Source organism: Phocoena phocoena, chromosome 19 (genome assembly GCF_963924675.1).
Source record: "Phocoena phocoena chromosome 19, mPhoPho1.1, whole genome shotgun sequence".
Taxonomy (NCBI): Eukaryota; Metazoa; Chordata; class Mammalia; order Artiodactyla; family Phocoenidae; genus Phocoena; species Phocoena phocoena.
Window position 1 is genome coordinate 19,986,375 of NC_089237.1, and position 20,895 is coordinate 20,007,269.

Consider the following 20,895-nt stretch of genomic DNA (forward strand, 5'->3'; position numbering starts at 1 on the left):
TAGGAGGGAAGGCCGGCTCTGGGACAGCCTGTCTGCCTGCAGTGGGCAAAGGACAGAAACTGGCACAGCATCCCGGGCGGGCTGCCTGGGGCAGGGCCCAGGTCTGCAGTCTGGGCTGGAGCCAAATGGAGCTTGATCTCCACCCTTGCCCAGCCATCACCTTCTGGCTAGTGAGTAGGCTCCGGCCACCCAGACCTTGAGCTCATAGGAACTGTTTGGACCGAAACCAGGGATTTGTGACTGGGGCAGCTGCTGCCTGGCCTGGGCCTGAGAGCGTAGGGAAAGCCCCCTTGAGGGGCTGCTGGAGGGGAGTCAGGGTGCAGAGAGAGGCTGGCTGGGGTCCAGCCCTCCCTCACCCCGGGGTGATGCCACATAATTTTTCCCGGGGTAATTGCTGGGGCCGTAATGTCTGCAGAGGCTTTAATGAGCTATGGCTGATCTGAGTTTGATTATTTTTCTTTCAGAGGAAAAGACAGTATCCTCCCACCCACGAGACAATACCTCACTGTCTGGGCCCAGCACTCAGAGGCTGGCTCACTGTGATGCCGGGTGAGGAGAAGCCCACCCCCACGTACCAGGAATACTCCACTACCCCAGCTCAGGTGCAGGAATCTGGAGTCTGGGGAGGGGAACACCTTCTTTTCCTGTCTCCTGTTTGAGTGGGGGGTGGGGGGACGGTCAGAGGACCCAGTGAGTCCCGGCGATGCCCTCTTACTAGCTGTGCCACTCTTACAAATCACTTCCCTCTCTGAGCTGCAATTTCATTCCTTCTGAAACAGGGGCAGGGATCATCTTCTCAGCTGTGAGGAACAGAGGAGGCGTGGATGCAGAAGTGCACTATAAACTGTGAAGGATGCGGTGGAAGTAAGAATTTACTGTTATTACAGCAATAATAACAATGACCTGCATTGCCCAGTAGATGCTGGTTACGGAAGAATATGGCAGACTGTGACGGTCACTCACAGGGCAGATCTGATGCCCAAGGACAAAAAAAAAGTCCCCGCAGGTGATGCTACGTGGGAGACCTAAGTATTGGACATGCACCCCAGTATCCGGTGCCTCAGAAGACGGGGAGCAAGGAGGAGGCAGGATGGGGGCTCTTGGGCCTCAGGGCTTCCCCGTAAGTGGGAGCTGAGAGTGCCCGTTGCCACAAGGAAACTGAGACTTGAATGGTACCGTGTCCAACGTTTTCCAAGCAGTGGTGGGTAGAGCCAGGCTTGAAGCCAGGTCCCAGGGAATCCAGAGCTCCGTCAGCTTCACGGTGCTGCAGCTGTGGTCCAGGAGTCCTCCTCCTGACCCTCCAGCCTGGTCTTGCTCACTTCCCCACCCCTGGCTCTCTCTAAACCCCGTAGCCAAAGCCAGAGGGCCAGGCCACGCCTCCGGTGGCACTGCCCACAGGTATCAGGTATCCCCGGAACACGGGCCCCTGAGCCGGCGGCGGCGAAGAGGGCTCTCCTGAGTGTTGGACTCCCCTCTCTGGCCTCGGCATCCTGCTCTCTGAAGCGGTGCCTCGACCTTCAAGATCTCCGAGGTGTCTTCCAGCCTGCCCTGCGGGCCTCTCTATCCCCCCACCCCTCACGGTGCTCGGGCACATACAGCTTTCTGGATCGGATCCATCCTCAGCTTCGCGGTGCTTGATGGGACAAACAGGGTTAATCTAGCGCCGTTGTGCAGCGACTTGCCTCTCCCTGGAGAAAGCAGGGGCTTTCTGGAACTTGCTCCCGTCTTATCTGCAGAGGTTTGCCCCAACTTGTCCCAGGAGCAAGCAAAGGTTCAGTGACATGTAGTTGGCAGGCGGTGGGATTATCAATCAGCCCCTTGTCAGCCCTGAGCCCGCTGGCTTTTGTGAGAATGCCAGTGCCATGGGGCTGAGGGCCGGGGTGGGGGGTGGGGGAGCTGGAGAAGAAGGAGGGGGACTGGGGGTGGGGGAGGAGAGGAGGAGAGGGGTGGAGGAGAGGGGTCCATTTGGAGCGTCAGGGAAGTGACAGATGCTGGCCCCTCTGGTCACCTCAGCTGGAACTTGACTCAGGTTCCCTCTCCTGTCCTCAGCCTATCCCTGTGGGCCCTGCATTCCTCTGTGTACCTCTGCCCGCCAATGCCCAGAGCCTGCAGGCTCGCACATGGGGTCTGTGAGAGGGACCGCACAGGGCAGCGATGAAAAGTGGATTCTCGAACTGAGAGCAGGGAGCCGGCCACCTGCAGGCAGCAGAGAAGTCCGGCGGAACGTGGAGTTGGCCTGAGCCTCTAAGAGTGCAGGCGGAGGCCTGGCAGACGTGATGCCAGTTTGCTTCTTTCGGTTTTCTCCTGGAGAGTAGAGATGAACCTGTAATCCAAGTGTTAAAACCATGGCCCGGGGCAAAACACCATTCATTCTGAATCATCTCTTTTGTTGCATTAAAAAAATAGAAAGAAAAGAAAAACCCCAAACCAGCCACGTGGAGGTGTGCAGGTGGCTGTGTATGTCAGGAAGGCAGAAGGAGTTGGCTTCCCTTTGGGGGAGGAGACATGGCCCCACAACACCCTGGGAGGGGTATATAAGGAGCCTGGGGCTGGGGGTGACAGGTGCAGACCTCGGGTTTCAGCTCAGCTCACGCCTCCTGCCAGCTTTGCTTGTGCTGCTGAGAGCTCAGGGCTGCTGCCTGGCCATGAGCACCACATTTCTGCAGACTTCTTCCTCCACCTTTGGGGGTGGCTCGACCTGGGGGGGTTCCCTCATGGCTGGGGGAGGAGGCTTTGGTGGGGGGAGTCTCTATGGAGGAGGTGGGAGCCGCAGTATCTCAGCTTCTTCTGCCAGGTTTGTCTCCTCGGGGTCAGCAGGGGGCTATGGGGGCGGCTTCAGTGGAGGGGCTGGTAGTGGTTTGGGTGGAGGCTTTGGTGGTGGCTTTGGTGACTTCGGCGGTGGTGGCCTCCTCTCTGGCAACGAGAAGCTCACCATGCAGAATCTCAACGACCGCCTGGCCTCCTACCTGGAGAAGGTGCGCGCCCTGGAGGAGGCCAACGCTGACCTGGAGGTGAAGATCCGCGACTGGTACCAGAAACAGAGCCCAACCAGCCCGGAGCACGACTACAGCCCCTACTTCAAGACCATCGAAGAACTCCGAGACAAGGTGAGTCCTCGGGCGTCAGGGAGAGGGGAGCGGGTGGCTGGTGCCAGCCGCCTGGGGGAAATCCTTGCCTTCCCAGGTAATGATGTGTAACCTCGGCAAACTTGGCGCATGGGGAATGAGTTCCAGGTGTGGATGCCCGCAAACATCTGCTCGACCTGGCAGTGCTGGGGATCCTGGCACGCTGGTCTCGACCAGTAGGGGCCGAGGTGAGAGCAGTGTTCACACCCTGCAGGGCTCTGCCTAGAGCGTTCCTTTGGGTTTTTTGCAAGAACGGAGGTGTAGAGATGAACCTCTGGTTCTAGGAGTCCAGAACACCAGCACTGCCTGCCTCACCCTTCGAATGTCTTGGGTGGCAAAAGCACTGTTGGACCTTAGGAGACCTGGAACTGGGTATGGGCTCTCCCAGCCACTCACTCACCCTTCACTCACCTGCGCCAGTTTCTGCAGCTGCCCCCCAGTTTCCCCCTGACTGGAATGTTCTGTAGATGCATGGCTGTGTTAAGGTGTGCAGGAGGCCGGCGACCGTGAGTTGTCTACAGGGGAGGCTGGTGGAGTACCCCCAAGAGGGCACCCTCTCCAGGCCAGGCACTTTCCACAGGGGGTTCTCTGCAACCCTGGCTCCTTGGTCTTTCATGTTCTGGAGACGAGGAGGGTGGCTTGGGGCAGACCAAGAGGTGGCCTGGACTCTGCCCCGGGGCCCTACAGGCTTCCGTTGCTGGTGTCAGAGGGGAGATGTTTAGTGAGGGGTCCCGCCTGGGGTGCAGGGCAGGGAGAGCAGCAGGGAAGAGGGAGGGGTCCTCTAGACACCAGCTCCCTGTATCTTGCAGATCCTGGCGGCCACCGTCGACAACTCCCGGGTTAGCCTGGAGATTGACAACTCCAGGCTAGCTGCGGATGACTTCAGACTCAAGTATGTTCCCTCTGCCCCCTCTCCCAACTCAAGTGGCCCAGACCCCTCACCCTTCCTCACTTGGGTTCCCTCTTCCTTTCCAGGTATGAGAACGAGCTGGCCCTGCGCCAGAGCATGGAGGCCGACATCAACGGCCTCCGCAGGGTGCTGGACGAGCTGACCCTGGCCAGAGCCGACCTGGAGCTGCAGACTGAGAGCCTGAACGAGGAGCTGGCCTACCTCCGGAAGAACCACGAGGAGGTGAGAGCCAGGCAGTGGCTGGGGCTGATGGGAGGCAGAGTGGGGCCTCTGGGGCCTCCTCATGGTTGGGGGAAGGGCTTCGTGGTTCAGATATGCACGCCCCCCAACACAGGGGTTCCCGTGGAGAGGAAGGGGCACTGTCGACCCAGACCCCTGGTCTCCTCTGATCCATAGCCAGGCCAGGTGGCCAGTGGGTACTGCTGTCCTGATTTGCTTCATGAACTGACACAAAGGCCCTACTGTCTTGAGATCCTCCCTCGGGAGGACCTAGAGAGGAGGAGGGACCCTTAGTGCTGAGGGGCTCGTGCGATCAAAAGTCTTCACGTGCAGTGGGAAACAGGGGCCCGGGATGGGTACGGGGCAGAGCCAACGTCACGTGGTGAGTTAGGGATGGAGCCGGGATTGGCACGTGGGACCCCAGACTCAGCTCTGGCTTCCGCCCTCTGTCTCTGAATGGGCCCCACCCATCCTGCAGGAGATGAAGGAGTTCAGCAACCAGCTGGCCGGCCAGGTCAACGTGGAGATGGATGCAGCACCGGGCGTGGACCTGACCCGCGTGCTGGCGGAGATGAGGGAGCGGTACGAGGCCATGGCGGAGAAGAACCGCCGGGATGCCGAGGCCTGGTTCTTCAGCAAGGTGGGCCTGACCTGCCAGCCTCGCTCCAGCTCCCTGAGCTCCTGGGAGGCCCATGGAGCTCACCTGTCTTGTGCGTGACCTACAGACAGAGGAGCTGAATAAGGAGGTGGCCTCCAACACAGAGATGATCCAGACCAGCAAGACGGAGATCGTAGACCTGAGACGCACGGTGCAGGGGCTGGAGATGGAGCTGCAGTCCCAGCTCAGCAAGGTCTGGCTCCCACCCCACCCACCCCAGCCTCTCCCACCCTCCGTGGCTATGTAAGCCTTGGCGTTCCCGAGCTCCCTTTGGGGGCTGTTCCTTGCCATCCATTCAGCCTCTCTCCCCAGGCCCTCGGCGGCTTCCTGTCTAGCCTGATGTGATGTCTGTTGGTCTGCTGCCCCACCAGAAAGCCGGGCTGGAGAGCACGCTGGCGGAGACCGAGTGCCGCTACGCCCTGCAGCTGCAGCAGATCCAGGGCTTCATCAGCAGCATCGAGGCCCAGCTGAGCGAGCTCCGCAGTGAGATGGAGTGCCAGAGCCAGGAGTACAAGATGCTGCTGGACATCAAGGCGCGGCTGCAGCAGGAGATCGCCACCTACCGCAGCCTGCTGGAGGGCCAGGACGCCAGGCAGGGGCTCGGGTGCAGGGGGCAGCGAGGGAGGGGCCGGTTGTGGTTGAGTGTGGAGAGTCATCTTAAGTGCAGCGTCTACAGTGAAAAGAGAACAGAACAAGGAGTAAGAGGTTCTGGACTCTGCGCTCTCGTCTTTGGCCGCTACCATGGGCAGGTCCTGTCACCTCTCTGGACCTGTGTACCTTCTGTAAATGATAGCAGTTGGGCTCGTGGTCTTGGATTTAATGCTGGTTCCATTTCCAGCATGAAATAGATGGAGTGTTATCATAGATCAGAATCTGTGTGCTTGGGGGTGGCCCTCAGGATGTCCCAGGCTTTAGAGAAGTCAGATGTGGGAGTGAGGGTGGTGTGAGGGCTGGAGAGGACGGCTTAGCTGTCTCCCGGGGCCTCCTGTAGGCAGACCTGAGTTTTTGTCCGTCGCTTACATCTGCTGCCCCCTCTCTTTCAGGATGGCTGGCATTGGTACCAGAGAAGGTAAGAGGCTTCACTCTTCTTTTATTTTTTCTGGCCACACTGGGCGGCATGCGGGATCTTAGTTCCCCAACCAGGGATTGAACCTGTGCCCCCTGCAGTGGAAGTGTGGAGACTTAACCACTGAACCGCCAGAGAAGTCCAAGAGACTTAACTCTTCCTGAGTTGAGGGGAGAGGGAAGCTATTGAAGCCACAATTCTTCTTGGAATGGGGAGGAAGGTGGAAGAGGCCAAGCATCCCAGTAGGGGGGACATGCCCATTCCAGTAGGTACCTCTTCCCCAGTGGGACCCCTCTATCAGCCCCGGTAGGATTGGGATTGAAGATTTACTGAGAACCTTCCAGGATGAGTAAGCTCTGTCCAGGGTATAGCCTCCCCCGGCTCCCCCTCCCCCACCTCCCCCCCCCCACCTGCCCCACCTTCATGCACTTATGGTGAGATGCCCATGATTAATTTCTGTTTATGTACAGCTTAAAAGCCCTGACATTCTTGCTCACTGCACAGCATACCTGCCGCTGCCGCCGCCAATCTCTGATGAGTGATTCAGCACCAGTCCTCCTGGCAACTCTGGGAGGATCGGCCGATGGCCATTATCAGGGGTGCTGTGCAGTTCTCCCAGAGCTCAGCCAAGGTCCTGGCCCCTTGGGAGGGAGGACAGGGAGAGTCTCCCACTCTAAAGCTTGTCTCTTCTTTCTACAGCCTCCCTGGGAGGTGGTGGCGGCGGCAAAGTCCTCATCAACGTTGAGGAGTCAGTGGATGGGAAGTTGGTTTCTTCCCGAAAGAGAGACATCTAAGTGCCCAGCGCAGGAGAGACACCCCCGTCATCCCCACCCTCCCCAGGCTGAGTGGACAGCTGGCCGGAGGGACCAGAAAAGCAAACTCGGGCTTCCCTGGTGGCACAGTGGTTAACAATCCACCTGCCAGTGCAGGGGACACGGGTTCGAGCCCTGGTCCAGGAAGATCCCACATGCCGTGGAGCAACTAAGCCCGCGAGCCACAACTACTGAGCCTGCGCCCTAGAGCCCACGAGCCACAACTACCGAAGCCCGCGCGCCTAGAGCCTGTGCTCCGCAACAAGAGAAGCCACTGCAATCAGAAGCCCTCGCACTGCAACCAAGAGCAGCCCCCCACTCGCCGCAACTAGAGAAAGCCCGCGAGCAGCAATGAAGACCCAACACAGCCAAATAATAATAATAATAATAAATAAAGAAAAAAAAAAAAAAAGAAAAGCAAACTCCAGGCACTGCCTTCAGAGGGTCCAGCTCAAGGGGTCCCTCATCTCCTAGTTGGGTGCTTCACATGCTTTCCCAGACCCCGCTTCAGCTTTCCCACCTCCCTTACAGCAGGGAGGTGCAAGAAGCAGCTGTATTGTGTAACCAGCTCACGGTTTGTACCATGTCCATGCAATAAAGACTTGCTTTTCCTTTTGCAAATATCTCTTGGGAGTATGTCCAGTTTTTCTTGTTGGTGGCCTCTGAGGAAGCCCAGGGCCCACACGCTGCCATCTCCCCCTGACTTTGAACTCGTCCCTGCGCGGTCACTCTTTGGGTTACCTGGGGCGCCTGGGACAAATCAGGTGGCTCAGATGACTTGCTGTCTGGTTACCCCATTTAGTGATCACAGAAGCAGGAGGCGGGGTTCCTTAGAGCAGTGTGTTGTACTTAGCACAGGGCTGGACACATGGGCTGATCACTTGCTGGATGGTTGACTGAATCGATGGCTCTGGTTCACCACTCTGTGGTTGGCACTGTGCTAGGCACACCCACCTATGGGTCTCATTTAACCAACTGCCGGTGGTCAGGATTTATTATTCCATCTTAGAGATGAAGGAACTTAGAGAAGCTTACAGATGAGGAGGTCAGGCTGATGACTTGCCCAGAGGCCTCGTGGATGGGTAGTAAGCAGCAGGGCTGGGGCTGGGCCCCACACCTGTATGACTCCAAGACCAGGGCTTGTTCTGGGACCCCAGGCCCTGGTTCTTCACAGCTCATTGACAGGACCTTCCTCCTTGCTTCTGGCCCTCACCATATGTACCCCTGAACCTCCCCTCTTTTCCAGCCAGGCACACCTGACCTCCAGAGCGGCTGAGCCAGTTCCCCTCTCTGCCCCCCTGCAAAGCTGGCCCCCATCCCCCCTGAAGCTGTCATCTCCCCACAAAGCACTGAAAGTGCCCAGAGGGAAAAACACCAGCTCCAGGAAGTCCTCCCTGATTTCTCCAAGCTTAAGTCCAAAGCAACACCAACCCCTACTTGCCCTTCTATGTCTAAATCCTGCTTCTGCTCTCCAGTCACCAGTCTCCACCTGAGGGCTCATTACAGCAGCGGTATCCACGCACACCTGATTTGTCGCTTCTGGTTTGGGGCTGTTTCCTTTGGGATTCGTAGCTCCTGATAGAGGGCAGGGAATGAGGAAGTGGAGAACTCTGGGTGCCATGGCTGGGCTGGGCTCGGGTGAGGATTGTGGGGAGAGGGAGAACCGGTTTCTTTGTTCTGCTGGGAAGAGCAGGTGGGAGGTGCCGCTGCTCTCCTTAGAATCAGATCATTTGGGAGGAGGGCCAGGCCCTCTGAGAGGGAGCCCGTAGGTCTCGCTGGGTACAACTCCTCACCCAGCAGCCGTGGCTGGAGAGAAGGTGGCATCTGTTCTTTCTGGGGGAGATTTAATCTAGAACGTGTCTCCTGAGTACACACTTTGAGGCCCGATTTCCCTGGGGCCGGAGGAAGGAAACGGAATTTATTAAGTGTCTGCACTCTGCCAGGCTCTGGGCAGGTCATTCAATGGATGGCATCTCATTTATTCTCCAGACAGCTTTTGAAGCTCTGGGGTCAGACTTCAGAAGCAGTTGTCAGAAGAGGAAACAGAGGGCCAGGGAAGCTCAGTCACTTGAATGAAGCCATAAACTAGGAAATAGTGAAACTGGGTTTGGGACGGTCTCTCTGATTCCAGACCTTCGCTTTTTCCCTGGATGCCATAAGGGTGACAGAAGCTGACAACACCTTCCTTAGAGGGTGTGATGGTCTGAAACCCATTTCTTAACCTCTAGGGGCAGCCTGTTCAAGTGTCACACAGCCATTACAGTCAGAAAGATTGTCGTCACAGGCCACCTTGGTCTCTCACGCTGTGGTTCAAGCCCAGAGCACCGGGTTCCTCGTCCCCAACATCCTGGGCTCAGCCAGGCTCCTTCTGGGAACTCTCCGACCCCACTGTGGCCAGGCTGCTGCCCGTGCCTCACCGACTTCCGGGCCTCTGTTGAGAGGTCTCAGGCCTTCTAAACAGCCACCGAAGTGTTTTCTTTGCTTGCAGAAATAACCACGTCTGCAAAGGTGCAGGGTGGCATGGGGGCTCAGCCCTCATCCAGTGAGCCTTCTCTCCGGGCCAGACCCTGAGCTGTGGGGGTGGGAAGGGGAGGCTGCTTCTATCTCCCCTGAGTTCCCATTCCTGCTCTGCTGGGATTCAGGGACAGGCTATCAGAGAAGCCCTTGGAACTTGCCAAGTCCCGTCCCCTGTCTGACCGTGGAGTGAGAAGCCCACACCTAGGGATAGCTCATGCCTGGCTGAGCCCTTAAATCATCTTCGGGGGCAGAGACAGCCCACTTCCTGCCCCTGGATGGAGGTGGGGCTGGGTTTCCAGCCAATCCGGGAAGCAGGCAGCAGGCCTCTCTCTTCCCCACAGAGAGGGCAGCTTTGGGACTAAGGATTAGGGCCCCGGGGTGTGTGCTGTGTTCAGGCTGGCTTTCCCAGAGCAGGCGTGGGGCATGCCCACCCCTCTCTCCCTGAGGCCTTTGGTCCCTGTTCTCCTCCGGGTCTCAGTTTCCACATCTTTAAATGGAGGTGTCTGACTGGACGAGCTGATCTCGAGGTTGTCTATGGGCTGCTCTGCGTCCTGGGACCTCAGAAGGGAGCCTGGCCTGTGAAAGCAGGGGCTGTGTCTGCTCCCTGCACTACTGAGTCCTCAGAGGGGTAGCTCAATAAATAGCTGTCGCACGAACGCATGAACTTTCTTCTCTTTTGCTCTTTCTTGCCTTAGACGTGGCTCTGGACATTCGCTCATGTCTTGGGTACGTGCCCACATGGGGGTCACCTGTCCCTCCGTGGGCAGCTGGCGACACGAGGGGAAATAAGGAGGTGGCAGCTTTTCCCATGAGATTTGCAGCTGGGGTGACCCCACTTAATACCATTCCTGCTAGATATTCCTTCTCACCTAAAGCCAGCAGACAGCATGTCTCTGAAACAGCTTCTTGGACGGTTAGCCAGAGCTCCCCTGTGCCAGGAGCAGTATTTGGAGGACAAAGCCCTTATCTTCAGGAAATGTAAGACTGAGTGGGGGAAATAAGACAGGAATGCCACCAAGTGTCACATGTCTGGTTGCTGTGGGTGCCGTGCTGGCTGCAGAAACCAGAGAGGGAGGCAAAGCAATGGGCTGGCACTGGATGGAGGAGGCCCAGAAGAATTCTCCGCCGGGTCATCTAACAACGAGAAGCTCGCATTTCCTCACTTGTAACAGGGAGGGAAGAGTAACCTTCCGCCTGCCGGGAGCTCCTGTGGGTCAGGTGCTTCTCAAATCCTAATTCCTCTAATGCCTATTTTACAGTTGCAGTCACCGAGGCACTGAAAGGTTGAGTAACTTTCCCAAGGTCACACAGCCAGTCTGTGGCAGAAGTAGGGTTGAAACAGGTCCACCTAATTCAAAGCCTTTGCTGGCGTTTCTGGGGAACCCTGGTGGTATAAAAGGGATTTTAGAAAGCTGATTATGTAGAAATGTGAAGCCCTGAGGCCTTGAGACTAGTCTGGAGAAGGCTCCTGGGGATTGCTGTGTCAAGCAGGCGTCTCTGAGGGTGGAGGGCTGACAGAGGGCCCGGGTCCACCGTCTGGGGTGGGTCTGCCTTTCACAAGAGACCCCTCCCCTGTGAGGGAGCCTTAGGACCCTTTGGGAGGTGGTCAGCCAGCCTGGGCTCCAAGCCCCCTGTTGTCCAGGGAGAGAGGGAAGGAGGGAGGAGCCTGATCCAAGATTCAAGCAAGGAATGCTGGGTTAGGAGCTGGGGGACGAGGTCTAGGCCTCAACTTTGCAGATGAAAAATCTGGTGACTCTGGATAAATTTTTGAGAACTAGAGCCTCAGAGGGCTTTGCTGAAGGAAACTTAGAAGCCATTTCAACGTAAGGCCCACAATGAATCACCATATGTACCCCCATATGTACACCATGTGTACAACGAATCAGTGGTAGAGCTAGAGATCCATGCAAAACTCTTCCCTTCCCGCTGCCCTGGGCCTTGGCGTTCTGGGTCTCAGTTTTTCCCACGTGTGAAATGAAGGAGTTGGATGGGGAATTTCCTAGGATAATTTAGGCTTTGACATTTTGCATTGAGCCCCCGAGCTTTGGAGCTCACATCAGGCCAGACAGGCTGACCATCAGACCGACAGCTGCACAGGCCTAACCACTGTGGGATGCAGGCCCATCCACCAGCTGGGTCTCGGTGACAGGAGGCCTGAGAATGGAGAGGACAAGAGAGAAGGCCCTCTGAATGGGACAGCGCTAACACTGGCCTGAAAGGGATTGACCAGGCAGTAGTTAAGGGCGCAGACCCTAGAGCCAGAGGTTTGAATCTTGGCTCTGACATACTCAAGTTTGGGCGATGTAGTTAACCTCTCTGGGCCTTCGTTTCCTCATCTGGAAAAAGGATACAATAACGATAGCAGAGTTGTTTCAAGGACCACTCTACATGCATGTAGAGTGTCTCACACAGTATTCACAAATGTTAGCTAGTGGTATTTTATTATCTTTTAACACATACGGAATGGAACCCTCAGAGATCAGACACCGAGTTTGCAGCAAGGCTCCAAGACACCATCTGGTGGGGTAGAGAGAGCCAGATGCCAGTTTATGGTGACCTTGGACGAGTGACTTATCTTCCCTGAACCTCAGCTGCCTCATCTATAAAATGGGGCGAATAAAACCCCTCTCCTGTTGTTGTGTGACAACCTGTTAAGCTCAGCTTCCTCTGCAGGGGTCACTCATAATGGGGCTTTCCCTCCCCTTCCTTGGAAACGTTATAGCAGAGGTGATTTTGCCAGAACGCAAAGAAGGAAGCGTTAGACGTGTGGGCAGTGCCTCGGCCCCAGCACTCTGTCCTGCCCCATTTGGACAAGGGCTGGGAGAGGAGAAATGGGGTCCACAGGATGGGTCTCTACCTAGCTCCCTTCAGTAGCACCGGCACGTGTCCCCCTGCCCCATGGGCCCTGGGGTTCACTTTGAGTCAGAGGAAGGCACTCCCATGCCAAGGCATCACATACCCTGCTTGGGACGGGTGCAGAGGGGCCGTGCCCTGACCCCGTGAGGGAGGCATGTCCTGGCCACCGTGGGGCTTTGGAGGATCTGTGGTTATTGTTCCTCTAAGAGGCGTTGGCCAAACTTGCTCTTCAGCCCCAGGAGGATTGTCATTCCAGGTCTGGCAGGTTCCATTAATTACCTTCTTGGAGGGCTCCTGCTTTGGGTTGAATCACACGTTTTCAGAGAGAGAGAGCTGAGCCATCAGTTTGGGCAGGAGGGCAGGGCAGGGTCAGGGGTCAGCCTGAGTCCCTGGCCTCCCCGTGGTCTTAGGGCACCGCAGCCCGGCCTGGCTCTCTCCCTGGCAGTGACACCCACTGGGGGAGACGCAGGCCCACTTCCCTACCCATAGAAAACAGAGGCCAAGAAAGCCCTGACTCCGAGCCCTCGTTTCTGGTCTTGCTGAATCAGCGAAGGGGCTTCCAGGACAACCTCAAGCCTGTGTCATCTCACTCCAGCTCCTGGCCTATCCCACCCAGCCCCTCAGGCTGCTGTGGGTGGGCAGCTCCCAGGAGGCCATTCACGGCAACCTTGGCCCCCTTGGTGAGTAGAGGCTTTGAGCCCGAGTCCAGTGTCCTGCACTCGCAGCCCCGGAACCTCTCCTTCTCTCCCGGGCTTCTGAGAGGCCAGCTCAAGGCCCGTTTCTTTTTTCTTTCAGCCTGAGTGGTGAGGCCTCCTCGGCTGGCTTCCTAAGCAGACCCCGAGTTTCAGTCACATCCCAGGCTCCTCGGCAGAGACCCTGGCCCCAGGCTCTGGGTCGCATCGTCTGTGTGGCCTCTTGGTCAAACACTCACAAGCTGAGGCAGGTGTCATGTGGTTGGGGGGCTAGAAAGACTTCCTTTCTGGACGTGGCTTCCTTTCTGGCTCTGTGGCTGCTGTAATGGAGGAATTAAACCCATGGGCCAGGCTGACCTAGGGCTTTTTGACCTCGACACTACTGACCTTCTGGGCTGGAGAATTCTTTGGGGCAGGGGCTGTCCCGTGCAAAGTACGGTATTTAGCCGCATCTCTGGTGTTTATCCTCCAGATCCCAGTAGCATCCCCCAGTTGTGACAACCAGAATGTCTCCAGACACTATCAAATGTCCCTTGGGGAGCAAAATAGCCCGTGGCTGAGAACATCCGAATTGATCTATGGTGACAGAGTTGGAAGTATGGGTATGTTAGGGGCACGGGGTGTATGGGGGGCGATTGACTGGGAAGAGGTGCAATGAGCTTTATGGGGTGCTAGAAATGTTCTGGGTGGTGGTTACACAAGTAAACACATGCTTAAATTTTCATACGTGGGTGAAAATGCATTAAGCTGGATGCTTATGGTTTGTCCATTTTACTGTAGGAAAAAATGCCTAAAAAATTGAGCCTAGTGTAGACAGGACCAGACTTGGGTTTCAGTCCTGACTCTGCCCTTGAGGCTCAGTTTCCTCCTGTGTAAAATGGGGATAATAGGAGTACTCACCTTATTGGGCTGTTGCAAAGATTAAATGAGGCAGTCAATATAGATTTCTTAGCCCAGTGCCCGCATATGGTGAGGGATCTCAGGGTGTTAGCTGTTATAACGTGCAGGCCACTTGCTTTTTCTATGCCTCAGTTTCCCCAGCTGAGGAGACTGTGTTGGACGGTCCCTAAGGTCCCTCGCCGCCATGACTTTACCTGATGGTCTTGGAGCCATTTTTTTCTCAGCCTAAAAGCCTTCAAGATCGTTGATTCTACAGGACCAAGCAAAGTTCGTCATTGTTGCTGGGAGCGCTGGAGTAGATGAGACGCTGAGAAAGACGCAGAACATTCCAGTCAGACCTTTTAGAAACAGGAAGAAGGGAGGCAGCGGGCTGAAGTGACAACACGGGGCCACTTTGCAGCCACCCTTCCTCTGCAGAGACTCCCTGGCGGACTGGTACAGCTCAGTTCCGGTTCTAACATTGGGCGGGGCCGATGCGAGTGAGTTCCCTGAGCGGAGAGGTGAGACAGAATTCAGTTTTCAAAGGGTAGTCTCAAGTAGAACACTGTTCCCTCTGAATCATCACTTTTGTTAAGGATTAAGAAAAAAAAAAATGCCCCCTCCCCCCCATGGCACAACCCACCCTGGAGAACAGAGGTAATGAGCTTGTGGGAAACAGACGTACAGTTGGCACCAGTCAGAGGGTGGGGAAGGGAGGAGAGAAGATGGGGCAACCGTCCAACCCCCTGGAAGGTGTATAAAAGGCATCCACTCTGGGGAAGAGCCACAGTCCTCGGCCAGGCCAAGCCAAGATCCTACCGCACCAGCGCTCTCTGCCCATCTCGCTCTCACCATGAGCTGTTTCCTGCAGAATTCCTCCGCTAGCTATGGGGGTGGCTCCTGCAAGCTGGGAGGAGGTCGCAGTATCTCTAGCGGCTCAACCCGGATTTGCTCTGGGGGATCAGCTGGGGGCTTTGGGGGTGGCATAAGCTGCGGCTTTGGTGGAGGGGCTGGTAGTGGTTTGGGTGGAGGCTTTGGAGGTGGCCTTGGAGGTGGCAGCTTTGGTGGGTGTTTTGGTGGTGGCTTTGGTGACTTCGGTGGAGGATATGGTGGTGGCCTTGGCGTCAGCCTCAGTGGTGGCGATGGCGGCCTCCTCTCTGGCAACGAGAAGATCACCATGCAGAACCTCAACAGCCGCCTGGCCTCCTACCTGGAGAAGGTGCACACCCTGGAGGAGGCCAACGCTGACCTGGAGGTGAAGATCCGCGACTGGCATCTGAAGAAGAGCCCAACCAGCCCGGAGCGGGACTACAGCTCCTACTTCAAGACCATCGAGGACCTCCGGGACAAGGTGAGTCCTTGCAGGTCGAGGAGGGTTCCTCTGAGCAGGGCAGAGACGCAATGGCCAGGAAAAGCAGGGTCCCCAGGGACCAGAAGATGCAGTGTGGGCAGAATTCTTACCCTTTCTCTGGGGGAAAATCTAGTCTTTTACTGCATCTCTTTTCCTGATGGGTTTTCTCAGGCTACGCGTTCTCTCCCATTATTCATTTTTACTGTTCTTACTCATGCCAACATTTTTTACTGCTTTCCAGTTATGTTATTACTGACTTGATCTCTATAATCCTAACCTACTGGGTCATTTGGAAGCTGTGCTGGGTTATTTGGAAGTTTTCAAAGCCACTAAGAATGGCTAAAACCAACAGAGAAAGGAGTGCATGTTCATTCATTGGTTTGGGAACACTATTTTCTAGGGGCCTCCTTTAAACTGGCATTCTCAATTGGCAGCGACCAGGTAGGGGAGATGCAGGCAGAGGCTTAGGCAGTGGTAAGCTGAGATTCTCTCCGTTAAGGCCTGTCCATCACGTTGTGATGTCAGCTTGTTGGAACAGAAATCCATCTGCCTGGGCTGAGTCCCAGCTATGTGGGGTGGATTCTAAATGCTTTGGTTTAAATGTCTAACAAAAGTTTAGAAGAGAAATTCAAATGGATGGGAATATTTGTTGGAATTCCACCCTGCTCAGAGGGGAGGCCAGCTCCGGTGATGTTATTATGAAGTGTGGGGGGCCAGGCTGATTCTGTCCTGATCTTAAGAAGAAAGGCCCTCAAGACAGCGGCCACGAGAGGTTGCCAGTCTGACGCTGCAGAGATGTGACTAACCACAGATGTTCTTGGTGGGGGTCGTTCCCCTGAAATGTACATCCCGATCTTTCCCACCATGACCAGACATAGAATGATGGAGTGACAGGACAAACCAAGGGGACCCGTTGTCCTGTCTCTCACTTTACAAAAGAGGAACTGAGGCCCAGAGAGAAGTGCCCTGTCCCAGCTCGCAGGGGCAGAGAAGAGGCAGAGTCTGACGGCCACCCGTCCTGCCCGTGTTTTTTCAGTCCTGCTCCCCAAGCTTGTGGGCCCTCCAGCGGTTGGTTACCTTCTGTATTTTGCAGATCTTGGCGGCCACCATTGACAACAACCGGATCATTCTGGAGATTGACAACTCCAGGCTGGCTGCCGACGACTTCAGGCTCAAGTGAGTTTATTTCCCTCATTCCCCTTTCCCAGCAGTTATAGTTTTAGACAAATTCTCCTCTGAACAATGTAACCAGAGCATCCCAGGAGTGAAGGTCTTGCGGAAGTAGCAGAGTCCAATGCAGGGGTAGTGGAGTGTCTAATACCATTTCTTCCTTCCTTCCTTCCTCCCTCCCTCCCTGCCTTCCTTCCTTCCTTTTTTTATTGGAGCAGAGAAAAGTTTATTGCAGGGCTAAGTAAGGAGAATGAGTGACTTGTGCTCAAAAACCCAAACTCCTAATACCATTCCTATGTGTTTTTTTTCTTTTTTTCGCGGTACACGGGCCTGTCACTGCTGTGGCGTCTCCCGTTGCGGAGAACAGGCTCCGGACGTGCAGGCTCAGCGGCCATGGCTCACGGGTCCAGCCGCTCCGCGGCATGTGGGATCTTCCCGGACCGGGGCACAAACCCGTGTCCCATGCATCGGCAGGCGGACTCTCAACCACTGCGCCACCAGGGAAGCCCTCTATGTTGTTTTTTCAATTTAAAAATCCTTTAGGTATGAGAACGAGCTGGCCCTGCGCCAGAGCGTGGAGGCCGACATCAACGGCCTACGCAGGGTGCTGGACGAACTGACCCTGATGAAGACCGACCTGGAGATGCAGATCGAGAGCCTGAACGAGGAGCTGGCCTACCTGAAGAAGAACCACGAGGAGGTGAGAGGTGGGCTGTGCTTGCCATGGCTGAGTCACCTTCAGTGATGACGGGGAGCCCTCTGCCACAGCCAGGCTCAGCCCTCCACTGTGGGACCTGGAAGCACTTTCCAGAACATTCCAGTAGCATTCAGAGCCGAGGCGGGCCAGGCTGAGGAGCTTCATGCATCTTCCTTTTCCATCCCTACAGGAGATGAAGGAGCTCAGAAACCAGGTGATCGGCCAGGTCAATGTGGAGATGGACGCCACCCCAGGCAATGACCTAAGCCGCGTGCTGGCGGAGATGAGGGAGCAGTACGAGGCCATGGCGGAGAAGAACCGCCGGGATGCCGAGGAATGGTTCAACAGCAAGGTACCTGGCCCTCTAACCTCGCTGAGCCACGGGGTGCTCGGGCCCTCCAGATGGGCTCTTCCGTCACCTTGGTCCTGCTTGAATTCCAGAGTGAAGAGCTGACCAAGGAGGTGTCTTCCAGCACTGCCATTATCCAGACCAGTAAGACGGAGATCACGGAGCTCAGGCGTACGCTCCAGGGTCTGGAGATTGAGCTGCAGTCCCAGCTGAGCATGGTACACCTGCTGCCCCTGCCCAGCGGCTGCCCCCTCTAGGCCCCTCCCCCTGGCCCGGCTCCCCTCTGACCTTCTCCTCTGCTGCCGCACCAGAAAGCCGGGCTGGAGAACACGCTGGCGGAGACCGAGTGCCGCTACGCCCTGCAGCTGCAGCAGATCCAGGGCTTCATCAGCAGCATCGAGGCCCAGCTGAGCGAGCTCCGCAGTGAGATGGAGTGCCAGAACCAGGAGTACAAGATGCTGCTGGATATCAAGGCACGGCTGGAGCAGGAGATCGCCACCTACCGCAGCCTGCTGGAGGGCCAGGACACCAAGTAGGTCATGTGGGAAATTGACTGCAGGACCCTGGGCTGTCAGGCCCTTGTGTCTGGGAGGAAAGGACACCTGTCTGAGCTTCAACAGCCTGGACCAGGATCCAGGACCAGCGCTTCCTTCTTGTCTTCTGGCATCAGACAGTAGGGGCATCTCCGTTAACTTTTTAATTCGGGCCTCCAGGTTAGACTGGCAGGACTAGGGACTATGGAGAAGATATCTCATATTGGAAAAGTATTAGCTTGGATTCGGGGCAGCCCAGCAGAGCTGTTAGAATAGAGATTTAACTTCAGACTATCTGCAGGGGTCAGGCCATCCTTGTGGGATCAAGGGAGGGGTAAGGGGTCGAGTTGCAGCACAGGGAGGACAAAACACCCAGCGAATGCCTAATAATATCTCCTCCTGAGGCTTCACAGACAGACAGCACGGGCCTGGGAGTCGCCTGATGCTGCTGCTCTGTGGGCTGGGGGCACAGCTGGGAAAAGAGCCCAACTCAGGGGCTCAAAGTCATGATCTGAGGACAGTAGGCGGCTGTCCGCAGTTGCCTTCCGCTCATGGCTGCCTCTCTCCTTTCTCCCAGGCTTCCCGGCTTCCCCCCAGGAGGTAAGGAAATAACCTAGTGGGAGAGGTGGTGAGACTCCTGCTTACGGCCCTGTGGGCGGGCTGGGCGGCAGCGCTGGGTTCCCCAGTGCAGGGAGCGGGGAATGGTGCTGGAGCAGAAGTGGTCACCTGCTCCTCTGTTTTCCTTTCAAAATAGGTGGCTCTGTCCCCACAGCCCCACAGACGGGGCTGTCATGGAGGCAGTCCCCCAGACAATAACACAGAGTCCCCATCAACTACCCACCACGCCACCAGACTGACTAGGGGGTTGGGGCCCTCTTGGGGGGCCTGAGCTGGCCTGAGCTGGGTCTTCTCCAGCCTGAAGTTCTTTTGCCTCTTCCATTGCCCAGGAACCACCAGCAGCCAAGGCAGCACCATCTCTACTAGTGGCACCACCTCCATTCGCCGCGTTTCAGAAAAAAATAGGCCTTAAATCTGCCGGGCAGCCCCTCGCTCTGTCTTCAGTGCCCAGAGGAGAGAGCTGACGGTTCCCTGCAGGAGCAAAGGAGGGACTGCAGGACCCGAGGCTCAGCCACTCCGCTCTCAGCCCGCACCCTCCCAAGGGCAGCCACTTCCCGCCCTTCTCTCTGGGTCTGCTTCCTCTTCCCCCTGACCTGCCTCTTCTGATTCCTCAGCTTCTCTACTAAAAAGAAAAGCTAATTCAATAAAGTTTCCCACTTTCTTGCAAATGTATTTTTGATTCTGGCTTGGTTTTTCAGGGTGGCACCTGCCAAGGCCCTGACTGGGGGCGGTGGGGGGAGGTGGGCGGGTGAGATCGGGCTGAACGGCCCACCGTGACGAGGCCCGGCCCAGAGAGCTCCCAGATGGGAGGGACACAAGGCACCCGGGCCGACCGTCAGCCACGGGGTCGATAATGACAAACACAGGGCCACAGGTGGCTCACGGGTGATGGCGCCCTGCAAACATGGACATGCGGGAAAGAGGTACAGAGGGCTTGCGGCAGAATGCAAGGGGCTAGTGCAGAGCTGGTGTGGGGAGAAAGAGGCCTAGGACAATTACTCCAGCCCCAGCTACTGCCTTCCTGCTTTCTGCGGAGACAGCTTCCTTTGGGCGCCCTCACCTGCAGTCCCCCCACCCCTCTGCTTGCCCCAAGGTCCTGCCATTCCAAGCCACTCAGTGGCCAGATGCACCACTCAAGGAGTGAGCTCAGCCTGGGCTGATGGTGACCCTCCTCCCCGCCTCCCCTCTGGACCCCTGTTCCCCCTGCTTCTCTGGACATCCCCGCTTACACGTGCAGCCTCCTCTGACTCTGCTTACTCCTCACGGGGACGGGTCCCCTGGATTCTGACGTAGGCAGTCTTCTCTTTTGCTTCTTCGTCCCGCCCCTCCTTGGGCCATCTGGGACATATCCACGGTCACAATTACCAGTATGTCCTGATGACTCTCCATCGAGGTCGCTCTCCTCTGTTCCAGTCTCACATGCCCAGATGAGCCGGCCATCACCTCCTCAGATCCACTCACCTGAAGGAGCATCCCTCCTTCTCCCAGATCTGGGCCTTCCTGGTCCTCCATCCCAGAGGACCCAGGAATCCAAGCCAGGAGCCTTGGTTCCTCTTGGTTCTGTCTCTCCTTCACCCCCCTCACAAGTCCATCCCGTGGACGCTCATGTCCTCAGTGTCTTAACTTGCTGGGCAGGTTGCCACGGCCTCTGTGGCCTCCCTGGCCTCCCTGCCTCCAGTTTGAGCTTCCCCTTTATCCGTGCTTCACACGCCAGCCAGGGCCATTGCTGGAAACGGAAAGTCCTCCCGGCTTAGAGATGCTGCAAAAGCTCCCCACAGGCCACTGAGGAAAGTCCAGACTCCTCACCAGCCAAGAGGCCACCGGGGTCTGGCTACTTCCGGCCTCTCTCTGGCCCTAATTCTACACTGGCTTCTCCCCGCCCACCCAGAGGTCCTGCAACTCCAAACTGTTCTCAGTGAGCCAGCCACATGGCTGGACCCCTCAGGCCCCTGTTCAATGAGTGACCTCCGTTCGATCTGAGCTTCCTCTAGCTTCCTCTCCTATGCTTTTGTTTTATTGGAGACCACCAGATTTTTATTCAACCCTCCGACTGAGATGGACACCCCCTCCTCTGTGGCACCCGGAGAGAGTGGGGTGCACTCAGGTGTTGGCACACCTGTGCCCTCCTGCCCGGGTATTGACCGTAGACTGTGTGTACTGAGGGAGCCGGGCTGTGTCCAGCCGACTGCTGGGGCTCAGCCAGTGCTTATTGAGGGGAGACACCAGTGAATGAACTGGGGGAGTGCCCCTCGGATGCCATCTGAGTTTTATCACAGGGTAGTAAGCCAGAGGGTAGGGGGGTTCTGCCACTCTTGCCCATTCCCTGCCCCTTCCTCATTTCCCCTCCCCCTCCCACCCCCCTGTCCGCATCGTCACTGCCCTCCTTCATCCTTCTCCACCCCAAGCCTGCCTGGGCACTGGGCAGTTGGTTTAGTCCACGGTG

At 56.7% G+C, this 20,895-nt stretch overlaps 2 protein-coding genes across 2 annotated transcripts; both read left to right on the plus strand.

Moving 5' to 3' along the window:
* The first annotated feature begins 2,645 nt into the window (after positions 1–2,645).
* On the plus strand, positions 2,646–6,772 carry KRT15 (keratin 15). The gene is made up of 8 exons (XM_065897835.1): positions 2,646–3,107; positions 3,935–4,017; positions 4,101–4,257; positions 4,733–4,894; positions 4,980–5,105; positions 5,284–5,504; positions 5,956–5,981; positions 6,678–6,772. Exons 1-8 carry the CDS (start codon positions 2,646–2,648, stop codon positions 6,770–6,772), a joined length of 1,332 nt encoding a protein of 443 aa, XP_065753907.1.
* A 7,815-nt stretch (positions 6,773–14,587) lies between these two features.
* LOC136137996 (keratin, type I cytoskeletal 13-like) lies at positions 14,588–17,837 on the plus strand. Its single transcript, XM_065896450.1, has 6 exons — positions 14,588–15,085; positions 16,179–16,261; positions 16,799–16,955; positions 17,143–17,304; positions 17,394–17,519; positions 17,613–17,837. Exons 1-6 carry the CDS (start codon positions 14,588–14,590, stop codon positions 17,835–17,837), a joined length of 1,251 nt encoding a protein of 416 aa, XP_065752522.1.
* Positions 17,838–20,895: the final 3,058 nt, after the last annotated feature.